The 12,943-nt window shown below is 41.1% G+C and overlaps 2 protein-coding genes across 5 annotated transcripts; both read left to right on the top strand.

The window, feature by feature from the left end:
- The first annotated feature begins 1,705 nt into the window (after nt 1-1,705).
- On the top strand, nt 1,706-6,125 carry LOC101487543 (serine/arginine-rich splicing factor 1B). 4 transcript variants are annotated; one of them, XR_013100565.1, is made up of 6 exons: nt 1,706-2,142; nt 2,607-2,812; nt 2,916-3,088; nt 4,437-4,752; nt 5,076-5,164; nt 5,509-6,125. XR_013100565.1 is itself a non-coding variant. In XM_076889165.1 (4 exons), exons 1-4 carry the CDS (start codon nt 1,952-1,954, stop codon nt 4,647-4,649), a joined length of 783 nt encoding a protein of 260 aa, XP_076745280.1. In that variant the 5' UTR covers nt 1,706-1,951; the 3' UTR covers nt 4,650-6,125. The 4 variants fall into 4 exon arrangements, 1 of the variants encoding a protein (XP_076745280.1); XR_013100564.1 differs by having other exon boundaries at nt 5,076-6,125; XR_013100563.1 differs by having other exon boundaries at nt 4,437-5,164.
- Nucleotides 5,824-12,367, top strand: LOC101466036 (serine/arginine-rich splicing factor 1). Its single transcript, XM_014409914.4, is given in 6 exon segments — nt 5,824-5,874; nt 7,684-7,778; nt 10,073-10,248; nt 10,339-10,511; nt 10,796-10,869; nt 10,871-12,367. Coding segments are annotated over 6 exon segments (783 nt in total). The 3' UTR covers nt 11,085-12,367.
- Nucleotides 12,368-12,943: the final 576 nt, after the last annotated feature.

Below are 12,943 nucleotides of genomic sequence, written 5' to 3'. Positions count from 1 at the left end.
TGCTAATTCAAGAAACACGCCTAGTTACCTGGTGATAGTCACAGTTTAACTGGGCAGCCGGTGCTCGATATAACGCAATGTCAGCGCATTTTTCTGCACAAGATAAGTAAATATAGTGTTTTCCCCGAGCGCAGAGCTGCTGGAGCTTGTTTCCTTACAGAGCACTTTATAGGCGAACAGCTTCATCGGCGGCTGATGTCCAATCACCGGCACACAGCTTTCAAACCTCAGCTGAGTTTTAGCTCTCAGTGGTTAAACGCTGGACTTCATTCACTCAGGTTCTGTCTGTCGGGTCACGTTTACTTCGCTGTTTTATTTACAACTGAGCAAATCGGTTTGGCTGAGGTTAAAGTTACGTTTCATAACTGCATAGTTTCACAGACGTTTAATGGTTCACTGGCACATGTGTTAGACTGAACTATCATCTAAATATCATCTGTTTTTTAATAGTTATTCAACTGTATTCTAAGCACCAGCTGTCTGTTAGAATGTGATTTTTTTCTCTCTCTCTGTTGGCAGAGGTATAAAAATGCGCAGGAAAATCTGACGTGCATGGCAAACTTCAGCGACGATATTTAGGGAGGAATAAACACACATCAAACATAAATGAACCATTTGCCTGTCTCCATAATTGAGAGCATTTTCTCTTCTTACGTCAACACTCTCTCTCTCTCCTTTTTTTTTTTTTTTTTTTTTTTTTTTTGCTTTTTCGGTCATGTTATGTTTACCTGGCAAAGGCTTGTTACAAACTATGAAACACATCGTGCAGACTTCTGGATGTTAGAAGAAAACTAATACTGCTCATGAATGAGACTAAAGGCAGGAAGGTGTCCTTTAAAACATGTTAATAGGACCTCCCTATTTATATCATAGTTTATGATATAGCACGTGTATTTCAGTAATAGCCTGCTGAGGCCACTATACGTGCTGGCCTCATATCAAATGTGAAGGCAGACTGAGTCTATGTTTGACGTTTTTTATATCTAATCTTCCTTTTCAAACATTTAAACAGCAGCGAGTCTGCAGCTGAGGGAATACAAACTCCGAAATCATCGAAACACTTTTGCAAAGAGGCTGTATCTTGACAAACCGACCAGACACATGAAGATTAAACCACTACATTCTCGGCTAAAAAAATATTAAAACGGTATTTGGTGACACACAAACAGGGTTTTTCAAAGCTCAGTTCTGTTAGCTTCCACATGCCGGTTGTTGTGTGCTAGAAACAATGGCCACCAGGCCAAAGCAATGGTTTTGACTCGATCAGCGTTAACCCCGCCCCCTGAGTTTGATGGGTGAGGCTGACAGATAAAATTATTTCATGATGAGAGCCAGGCGCCAGGACTGCCAAAATGAAATAAATAAATATATCATTAAATAATTAATTAAATGTGTCAATAATTAATTAAAATGTGAAATACACAAATAATTAATTAATTAAATGTGTCAATAATTAATTAAAATGTGAAATACATAAATAATTAATTAAATGTGTCAATAATTAATTAATTACATGTGTCATAACTATTTATTTAATTAATTAATTCCAATTTTAATTAATTATTGACACATTTAATTAATTATTTAATGGTGTATTTAATTAATTCATTATGGCAGTTCTGGCGTTCCATAGTGGCTCAGGTTACGGGTTACGCTTTAAACTGTAACCCCACTCTCCGATAGGTGGCGGTATACGCCTTTTAAAGCTAGACGTACCCTGTGAAGAAGAATCCGTTATCGGTAGCTTCTGCTTGCAACTTTTAGCCCTTGCTTATCTCGCTGTTTGAATTCCGCTTCGAAGTGTTTCAATTTTTATTAAGGTGTAGCTTAAACCGAATCTCTAACGCGTAGTTCGTACATGCCGCTTACTATCTAGGCGCCACTCTAGTCATTTTTTTACCAAAAGTTGATCTATTAGCCGGCTTGCTAACTTCCCTCGCGTTGCGCCATCATGTCTGGCGGTCTTATTCGAGGACCCGCGGGGAGTAACGACTGTCGGATATATGTGGGAAATCTCCCTCCCGACATACGTTCAAAAGACGTGGAAGACTTATTTTACAAGTACGGAAGTATTCGTGATATAGATCTGAAGAACCGAAGAGGAGGACCACCGTTTGCTTTCGTGCAGTTCGACGACCCGAGGTGAGCCGCATTGTCCCGCCGCCACGTCTGCCTGTTATCTCCACAGTTAGCCAGCTACACCCAAATAAGGGGACACAACGTGCGAGTTGACGGGATATAACCTGTAGCAAGAATTTGGTTTAGGAGAAGGTTTGAGTCGAGTAATTGGAGCTCTTTTTGGATTGTCGTGAAATGTGTTGTTGAGGCCTGCAGGAGGCCACGTTAATTGGCGGTTTACCCCGTTAAGTACCTGTGAATGTGCTTGCAAATGGGCTACTACCAAACCACTTTTTAGCTGATGGGTAATGATCAAGATACCAATTAAACGATTTAACAAACTATCTATCATCTATAAGTCCACTATAAGAGGCTAATTTCCTCCCCATTTTTAAATGGTCTATGACAAAGACTGAGATGCGAGTAAAACTGCATGTTTGTTTGCATTATTGGTATTAGATTATTCATTTCACTGTTCGATTTCACAGGGATGCTGAAGATGCTGTTTATGGGCGTGATGGATATGACTACGATGGCTACCGTCTGCGTGTGGAGTTCCCTAGAAGTGGAAGAGGAGGAGGTGGTGGTGGTGGTGGTGCTGGAGGAGGGGGAGGAGGAGGAGGGGGAATGGGACCCCCAAGGGGAAGGTATGGTCCCCCATCCCGACGCTCGGAGAACAGGGTGGTTGTCTCAGGTGAGTGGTGTATTTTTCTATCTGAAGGTTGTGGTCTCTAGTTTAAAAGTGTGTAGTTGTATGTGTAAAGCTTACAAAACTTTTGTTGTTATTTACTTGTTAGGCCTTCCCCCCAGCGGGAGCTGGCAGGACCTGAAGGATCACATGCGGGAAGCAGGTGATGTATGTTATGCTGATGTGTTCCGTGATGGCACTGGTGTGGTGGAGTTTGTACGCAAAGAAGACATGACCTACGCCGTCCGTAAACTGGACAACACAAAGTTTCGCTCCCATGAGGTATGTAAATCCTCACATTGTCAGACTCTCTTAACTCATTCACTGCCATTGACGTCTATAGCCGTCAATGGCAGTGAATGAGTCAATGGGTTTAACTCATTCACTGCCAATGGCTGGCAGTGAATGAGTTAATAAGGACTAACTTGAAAAGCTTAGTCTTAAGAAGACGAAAAAAAGGTGACAACTGGACTTCTTTAGGCTTGCAAAGAGGTTTCACCTTTAATCAAACGGAAAACAAATAGTTACAGATATTTATGGTGTGTTCCTGAATAAGTCAGAATTTCTGTTTTCCAGTCAGAAATTTAATCTGGAGCACCCCCTGAACTTGGATGTGCCACTTGTAAAGTCAGACGAGACCCAGGAACTAAATAATTCATAGGCAGCATACCTTGACAACAAAATGTAGCATTAACCCACCTTGGCTCATGTGCTGACTCACATGATCAGTAATGGGTCAATGATACTTGGAGCCGCTGCCAAAGGGAACAAATGCTGCTACACTTTAATTACCCGGGACTCTCCACCATTTGTTTTATATCATTTATTGATCTCACAAGGGAAATTGTTTTGTTACAGTGGCAGGATAAAGAATAAAAATTAGCCTGTTACAGAAAGACAGTTAGTTACAGTTTCACAGAAAATGTCAGGAATGTCGGCCTGAGGGAGAACTAACTCTTTTACCTCAGAATTGTGGAGTGGGTGAGATGGATTGTCCAAGATGGAGAGCAATTTGAGCGTCCTCCAAATTCTGGCCAATCATCGTTCCAACCTTGTGAATCAGTTGGCACTGATGCTTTTTCTTGCTCCTTATTGCTACCACAGATGGGTAGGAGACCTTCAGGATCACTTAGAACTGAAGGAGCCTGTTGGCTGCAAAGTGAAACGTCTTTGCAAACCTAAAGAAGTCTTGATGCCTTTTTTTTTTTTTTTTTTTTTTCTTCCTCCTTTATCTCCAATCTCTTAAAGCTGTTAAGACTACCATTACCCAGATGACTGAGAGCCAACACAGACATTGAAAAGCTTACTTAAACATTGTAAGGAATGTGACAGTTAATTTGCAGTAAGTAAAGCAAAATGCTCAACTGTAAAGATTTCCTGGTGATAAGAATCAATAATTGGCTTATCTGTTTTATATTAACAGAAACGATCTTACTGAATGATGAATTGGCTGATTATGAATGCAATTTAAAATTCTGATGTGTGGATTGGGGTTGTTGTGCAGCAGTATGTCTGTTTATTTATGACTAATACATCAACCAGGAAAAAATGTGGTTAGCTATTTCTGTATGTGGGTTTCATATAACAGGAAAAGGAATGGTCGGTGATGTGTGCTCATGTTTGTGTTCAGGGTGAGACGGCTTATATCCGTGTGAAGATGGACGGCCCTCGGAGCCCCAGCTACGGTCGCTCTCGCTCTCGTAGCCGCAGTCGAAGCAGGAGCAAGAGTGGATCACGCAGCTACTCCCCACGCCGCAACAGAGGATCTCCCCGATATTCTCCCCGCCGCTCTCGCTCCCGCTCCCGGTCCCATTCCCGCTCTCGCTCCCGCTCTCGCACCTAGGCAAGCCTGACCTAAGAGCCAGAGTGGAAATCTTCACATTACTCAACGAATCCTGTGTATTCATCAAGGATCATCTCGTGTGTCACCTATGTATGCTGTCATGGTGTGTGCTTCCTTCCCTAACCGACACCAACCCACCTGCAGTTTTATTTTCCATTCTAATTTTTGCAGACCAGTTGAGCGTGCACATGACCGAGTTTTGCTCCATTATTTCTTCTCTTCTCTCAAAACGTGTTCTGCTTCTGCTGTGTCATCTCTAATTCATCTGTGTACCTCTCTTCTCCTGATTGTCCTGGTTGAGTGTTGAATGTTTTTTGCTTCATTTGCAAAGATTCTTTTTTTTTTTTTTTTTTTTTTTTTTTTTTTTTTACTTCCTTCAGGCGAAATACTGCTGTCTTTTTGACCTTCTTGTGTTTCTCTGTTCAGAGTTCAGAGGAACAGGATAGGATGGGAACAGAGGAAACAGTTCATATTAGGATAAACAGGAGGAGGAGGAGTCAAATGTGGCACCAATGGTATGATGGCTGTGCCTTGTCAACTGTGAAATTATAAGGCTGTTCATTTTTTCTTTTTTCAAAAAGCATAAATCTGACAATAGGGCCCAGTTTGAATGTTTTCAGTAGTTAAGTTTTTTTTTTTTTTTTTTGGTTTTTTTTTGGGGGGGGGGTTTGGTGCTTTTTATCATCCTTTATCATACAAAGTAAATCTTTGTATTTTGGGCTTGATTATAGATGGTTTTCTCCTTTTTTCTCAAAGTAAACTCCCTGGTAGCTGCATTTATTTACATTACTTCAAGCATTTTCCTGAAGGTGTGATTCTAACTCGCCTCCTTCTCTTTGGTTCTGCTGGTATTCTGAAGGTTTGGACTGGGCTCATTGTCTCACCATTCCGGAGCTGGATCAGGATTCAGGATCAGTTTAGGATTAGGCTTCAGGATGGATACATGGAGCAGGATCATAGGAGCGTTTTTACCGGGAGAAGATCCCGACCCCCTGGCCCTGTCCACATAAACCCATCAAACCGGAACCATTGTAGTGCGATATTCAGAGAAAATTGGCTTTCGAATTTTCCAAAATTTCCCTTTTTGTGTGGGACCTCACAGACAGACTTACTGGCTACACAGTGCCGCACCGTTTATTTTTATTTTTTAAATAATTAAAAAGAAGAGAAAAGCATGGATCAAATCCAGGAGGAGGGCTGGGAGGTGCAGGATGGATCCACACGCGTAAGGAGTGGTAAATAGTGGAAAACCGTTACCAGTGGAGGAGGGAGGGAGGGGTGAAGAGGGAAGTCTGGGAGGAGACAAGGGATCGTAACTTTAATGTGGTTTGTATCTTTTTTTCTTTTCTTTTGTTTTTCTTTTTGGTCCAGTTTTTTTTTTTTTTTTCTAGCGGTGGCTGACTTCTGGTTTTCTTACACATGATCTCGATTATCTCAAAGCTTTATTCTCTTTTAATAAAACGTTCTACAACATTAGATGAACTGACTTTTTTCTTTCACTGCATTAAAAATGGTGTGTACAGAGTATTTGAACATATTCCTCTAGGTGGCTGCTGTTAATTTCATTGTCTTAAAAATCTCATAGCTTAGCAGGAGCACTGTTTGCCAAGGTGCTACCTCTTTCAGATCTTTCAGTCCCGCACTCTACACTTCTTTGTCTCTTATGATGAAGCCAGATTTGCCTCATTCTTCTTCCTCTTGCCTGGTCCACTTTGACGTCTCCACAATGGATCATCTGCCTCCATCTCACCCTGTCCTCTATGACATCAGTCCTCTGTATATCCTACACTACATCCATGAATCTTCTCTGAGGTCTTCTTTTACTCCTGCCTGGCAACTCCATCTTCATTTGTCTAGTATAATAATGGATTGCATTTATATAGCGCTTTTCTAGGCACCCAAAGCGCTTCACAATTCAGTCACTGAATGGCGAGGTTGCCATATCGTGCCCTCGGCCCCTCTGGCCAATACCAGTAGGTGGTAGGGTAAAGTGTCTTGCCCAAGGACACAACAACCAGGACAGAGCTGGGGATCGAACTGGCAACCTTCCGGTTACAGATAAGCTTCTCAACCCCCTGAACTACAATCGTCCCACTATGCATCCTCTGCACATGTCCAAACCATCTCTGCCTTGTCTCCCTAACTTTGTCTTCAAATTAAGCCGTCCCTCTGATCTACTACTTTCTAATTTTGTCCATTCTGGTAATTTTCAATGACATTCTTAACTTCAACTTTGCCACCTCCATCTTTGCCTTCTGTCTTCTTTGCTTGTGCTGTCTCTTGTTAGTGTTAGGAGGCAGTGAGAGAAGAAAAGATTAACATCTTCCCCCACTCTTCTGTCATCTTCAGGCACATTATTGTGCAACAGCTCTGGAGGCAGTTGTTGGTAATCTGGTCTTGGACAGATTTTATGCCAAATGGCTTTCCTGACAGAACTCTTCCCGTTTGTCCAGGTCTGAGAGTGGGGTTAACGATATTCATTATTATTCAATAACTTCCTCAGGTGTTGGTTTACTTAAGTAGTTGAGCCTCAGGGTCATTTATAGCAACTGGGTTCGTATTCAGCTTCAGTCTTTCCTGCTTTCTTGTCTCATCATCACATACCTATTTAAATAAAGGCATTTCTTTAAAAGAAAAAAAATGCAAGTATTTGATTGTGTCTGTGCCAGCACGTTTAAACTGTGATGGCTGAAAATCTAGTGGGTGCTGAAACACGACTTGTATAAATACTAGAACTATTTTGTCTCTCGCTCTCTTATCTAAGATCACGTTTTGTCTCGCACTTGTAGAAGCGGTCTGCCGCTTTATTACGTGTGCGTGTGACGTACGCTGTCCCTGGTCTCCATTCAGTAGCGTCATGATGGTCTTCCTCAGTATTGGCACTCATGTCACCAGTCCAGTCAAACTGTGAGCACATATTTTGTTTTTACAGATAAAAGCTGTGTCTTTATTTATCTATTTTCCCCCTAACTGCTTGTTCGGGCCGCAGACGTTTAACTGTCACCCTAGCTCGCTGCTAGCGCTAGCACGCTAGGACGTGTTTTATAAATACGGAATCATTCGCGATATTGACCTGAAAAACCGGAGAGGAGGTCCGCCGTTTGCCTTCGTAGAATTTGAGGACCCGAGGTGGGCTGCAGTGCCACATTTTAACTCATGTTTACACCGAAATATCAGAACAGACTTTAAAGGTGATTTTAACGCCAAAGAGATTCATGTTAATGCCCACACTTTAGAATTGTACTTCAGAATAAGCATGTATATTGAAATGGTTGTCATTGTTAATTTGGGTGACAATTGTAGGTAATTGTGCTTAAAAATGTTTTGTTTTTTATTTGTATTTATCACTTTTGGGGCAATGTATGTGTATGGAGTCAACAAAATATCCACAAAAAACACTTTAAAACTATATATTGTATCATTATCTCTTCTAAGAAAACAGACAGTTTTAGGTATAAATGAGACAACAAAACCCCCTCCCAATAAATAAATAAATAAGCAATTAGTTTTTACAAGTATTTTAAGGATATAAAAGCTGAGGGGCAATGCTCTACACCAGGGGGACATTTGAACCCTCCCCCCCCCCTGTAGATTTGCCCCTGGTGTTAATAAGATAATATTGGTTTTAAATTATAAGCTCAGTTTTTTTATGAAATCTTATTTCTACCACTAAGGAGGAAGAAACAAAGAGTTTTGACATATGCCATTCATAAGTCAAAACTCCAACTTAATACCTCAAAATGTCCTTATTCTTTTTCAGTTTCTGGTATTATTTCTCCAAAATATGAGTTAGAAAGTGGCAGAAATGAGTTTCCATAGATTTTAACCAACTAGTTTCACAGGTTCCGGATACAGACTGCTGGGTTTCAGATGTTTTCATTTTATTGGCTCTGTATTATGCCATAGTGACCAGATATTTGTAATATGGTCATCTCAGGTACACAGGTCTACTCCCACCTGTATTATCCAGAGATGTTTTCAAAGGTCTGCACAAAGACCCTATTATATAGATTATAATAAACAGATTAATTTGAACAGTAAACCTTGCAAAGCCTTTTAAAGTAGTATCCCTGGCACTTGCTTCACAAAGTTTGACCAAATTAAACTATTTATCTTCAAAATGATTTACAGGAGAGTTGTTCTTTGAACTTATCAGTAGAAAAATAAACATCTGTAACTAGAATTTAGCTAAAACAGTTAAATAATTTTTTTAATTAAGTAAACACTATATTAAAAGTAAAATAAAGCAATTATGAAGTAAGATGAGCAAGATATCTTGAAACCTCATTGAAAACGTCCCTGTAAGTCCCCCTGATATTTCCCATTTGTATTTAATGAAATCCTTCATACCACTGGAAGTAGGCAGTCAGCTCTATTTCCAGCTTTTCTGTAAAAGTGTGTGTTTCAATTAAAAAATGATTGAACAGACAGAACATAGTTTGCTGTTTCAGCACCATGGAGAGTGACACTGGGACTGATGGGGTCTGAGTGTTTTAATAAAGAAATGACGTTTCTCTAAAAACACTTCCCATGTCTAATTAATGTGCACTGTGATTTATTTACACAGCTGTATTGGTCTCTCCATGTAAGAAGTGTCCTCAGAAAATTATGCCAATTTTAGATAATGTTGTAAAAGTAAATTAAGACCAATGTTGCAATTTTATTTTGGGTGAAGCAATATTTTTAATGCCTTCGGTTATTTATGGGTTTAATATAAAACACAGATGTGCTTTGCAAGTCTGAAAAGTGAAAGCAATTAAATCTGCATTCTATTTGATTGCCAACTAGGGGGCAATAACTGCAGTTTCAAAATACTTGGGTTCCTATGTAAATCTACGGGAAACTGGCTTTCTTACTTAACCTTTCTAAGCAATTTTTTGCTGAGTTTATGGGTTCAGTCACTCATTTGGGGTAATACCGAATTTAAAAAATTGAGTCACGGTTTTAAATCTTTCTCATACTAAGTTTCACAAAGGTAATGCTCATTGGCTAACCACTTAAGCATGTGGTTTCACAAAGAGAAGCTTCTTTCCTCACATCCTATTTCAAAGCACCAGCTTGACTGCGCAAAAATCCCCACCTCCAAGCTTTTTAACCCAGACTTCAGAAGCCAGTAGGTGGCAACACATTTTATACTGTCTGTGGTTGCATACTGTTTTGTCCTTACCATTTTTTTATCATTGAGGGTAAACTGGACAACAAGACTACTCTAATTCGTCTGCACTACAAATGAGATAATGAAAACAGACCATCAAATTGCCTCTCTGAATCTTAAGAAAAAGTTGTATGCTTGTTGTTAGATTGGCTCAGTTTTACGTTAACACATTAAAGTGATATGTTGAGTCTTCAGTAGTCCAAAAGTCAAAAGTCGGTACCCTCTGTCATGTTCCGAGGAGTGCGTGAGTGTCAGTATCACTCTTCAGGGATGCAGAGGATGCTGTTTATGGACGTGATGGTTACGACTATGATGGCTACCGTCTGCGTGTTGAATTCCCTTGAAGTGGAGGTGGAAGGGGAGGTGGTGGCAGAGCTTTAGGAGCCCCAAGGGGACGGTATGGTCCCCTGTCACGGCGCTCCGAGTACAGGGTTATAGTCTCAGGTAGGCGCGTGCATCTTGTCACCTCGCATCTTATTACCTCCCCACCTTAATGTGTTACATTTCCTATAACATCCCTATTCTTCACGTCAGGCCTTCCCCCCAGCGGGAGTTGGCAGGACCTGAAGGATCACATGCGGGAGGCAGGTGATGTATGTTATGCTGACGTGTACCGTGATGGCACTGGCGTGGTGGAGTTTGTACGCAAGGAAGACATGACCTACGCCATCCGTAAATTGGATAACACCAAGTTTTGCTCCCATGAGGTAGGTTAGAGTCGCTGCAATGAATAGCTCTGGGAGTAAATTTTAGGATTTAAATTTTCCAAGGTAAGTCCTGATACAAAATTTCGAGCAGGGAGAGTGAGGAAAATGGTGAAATTCTACATTAATGACACTAATCAGATGGTGTACAATGTTAAGACCATTTTTAATTTCTTTCGTGGAGATTCTTTGTAAGAGGGCAGCAATCTTTTCCAAATGTTTTTAACCACAATTAATGTAATCAAGCAGCTCTTTTGCCATTCCCGCTCTTCTGTTTGTATGTTCAGGGTGAGACGCCCTACATTCGCATAAAGATGGACGGCCCTCGCAGCCCCAGCTACGGTTGCTCACGTTCTCGTAGCCATAGTCGAAGCCGGAGCAACAGCGGGTCACGCAGCTACTCCCCACATCGCAGCAGAGGATCTCCTCACTACTCTCCCCGACGCTCCCGCTCTCGCTCTCGCACCTAGACGCCCCTCCTATGACATAAACCACCAGCTCATCCCACCAGCTCGTCTCAGAGTGGAGACGACAGACTTCACAGAACAGATCTCCATGGACCATTTGCTGTGTTAACTGTTTCCTGCATCTCTTGTGTGTTTCTTTTCCCCCAGATTTCTGTTGCGGGATTTATTTTGCTTTAGACCAGCTGAATTTTCCTGGTTTATGTATGTCCCCTTTACTTATATCCTTTTCTCACCCTTTTCACGCACAATGATCTAAACCTTTTTCCTGCAAACTTGTCCCTTCCTATGTGTGTACTCCTCCTCTTCCAGTTCCAACCTGTGTGTGGATTGTATGCTTTGTGTTTTGGTTTTTATACTGGGGTTGTTATGGATGTATATATATTAATATACATATATTTGTTACCAGCATTGCTTATAAAATTGTATTTTGACCCTTTCCCGTGTTTCTCTGTTCAGAGTTCAGAGGAGCAGGATAGGATGGGAACAGAGGAGACTGTTCATATTAGGATAAGCAGGAGGAGGAGTCAGATATGGCACCAATGGCTGTGGTCTCTATATCTGAAATCTGCATAAGATAAGGCTTTAGTCCATTTTAGCCATAAATATATGCTTGAACATAGCTGATTACTGTAATGAGATGTTTGTGGTTGTAGTAAAGGTTTTGTTTGTTGCATGCTCACATTCTAAAGTTCATACCGGCAAGGTTAGACAAGCCCCTAAAGTCCAGTGATTCTTCTCAGTAGTCCCTGCAGATTTTTCTAAAACATTATAAAGTCCTGTGATGGTTCTGTCCCTGGTAGCTGTATTTGTTGACATTTCTTTAAGCATTTTCCTGAAGGTGTGATTCTAACTTGCCTCCTTCTCTTTGGTTCTGCTGGTATTCTGAAGGTCTGGACTGGGCTCATTGTCTCCCCATTCCGGAGCCGGATTAGGATTAGGCTTCAGGATGGATACATGGAGCAGGAGCATGGGAGCAATTTACCGGGAGAGGATCCCCACCCCTGACCCTGTCCACATAACCCCATCAAAGTGGAAACATTTTGTAGAAATATTCAAACTTTAAATTGGCCTTCAAACAGCAGAAAGAAAATTTCTTTCCACACGGGAAGGCTTCCTGATGAGAATTATTTTTCTTTTTTAAATTAACATGATCAAAGCTTGGTGTAATCCAGGAGGAGGGCTGGGAGGTGCAGGATGGATCCACGCACATAAGGAGAGTGGTAAAGCTAAACATGAACACACTTACGGAGGGTGGGGAGACTGGGAGGTTACAGGAGAATGTGACTTTATGTATGTCACATTTCTCTTAGGTCAGCGCTTTTCTGCAGAAGATGCATATTCATTAGGATAAATATAATCTCCAGTACATTGAAAAGCTTCAATAAAAAATCAGTTTACAGTTTCCTGTTTTCCTGTTTTTCTTTTTTGTACAATTTCTGCAGATTTATCAGATTACACAGTACGTCTACAAGTTTCTGACATATTTCTGGCCTGATATTTGACTGCTCTTCTGTTGGTTGGTTTCTGGCATGGACTCAGCTTTTAAGCATATCCCACAAATTTTCACTGAGGTTGAGGTCATGACTTTGGAAGGCTATTCCAGAAAATTAATGTTAGCCTGTTTTCACGTGTATTTGCGTTCATTTTTTTGTTGAAGCATCCAGTTGGGTCCAAGTTCCAAACATCTAGCTCTTAATTTGAGGTGAAGTTAAAGAATCTGGAGGTAGCCCTCTTTCGTTATGATTCCATCCACTTTGTGCAGTGTACCAGTACCAGTGGCAGCTAAACAACCCCAGAACATGATGCTACCATCACTATGGTTGGCCATACCGTGTCATACCGTGGGGTATGTTCACGGGGTATGAAGGATCTCCAGGCATTTGGTTTGTTCATGGCTGGAAATTTCAGTCAAGCTTGACATCTCAGTTAATGGTGACAGTGGACAGTGACCCTGCAGGGTCACCATGG

Source organism: Maylandia zebra, linkage group LG10, assembly GCF_041146795.1.
Source record: "Maylandia zebra isolate NMK-2024a linkage group LG10, Mzebra_GT3a, whole genome shotgun sequence".
Taxonomy (NCBI): domain Eukaryota; kingdom Metazoa; phylum Chordata; class Actinopteri; order Cichliformes; family Cichlidae; genus Maylandia; species Maylandia zebra.
This window is presented reverse-complemented; position numbering and strand designations above follow the sequence as displayed.

Coding starts and splice junctions, on each gene's coding strand:
- LOC101487543 (XM_076889165.1), top strand. CDS start 1,952: ATGTCTGGCGGTCTTATTCGAGGACCCGCGGGGAGTAACGACTGTCGG. Junction 2,143..2,606: donor GTGCAGTTCGACGACCCGAG/GTGAGCCGCATT, acceptor TCGATTTCACAG/GGATGCTGAAGATGCTGTTT. Junction 2,813..2,915: donor GAACAGGGTGGTTGTCTCAG/GTGAGTGGTGTA, acceptor TTTACTTGTTAG/GCCTTCCCCCCAGCGGGAGC.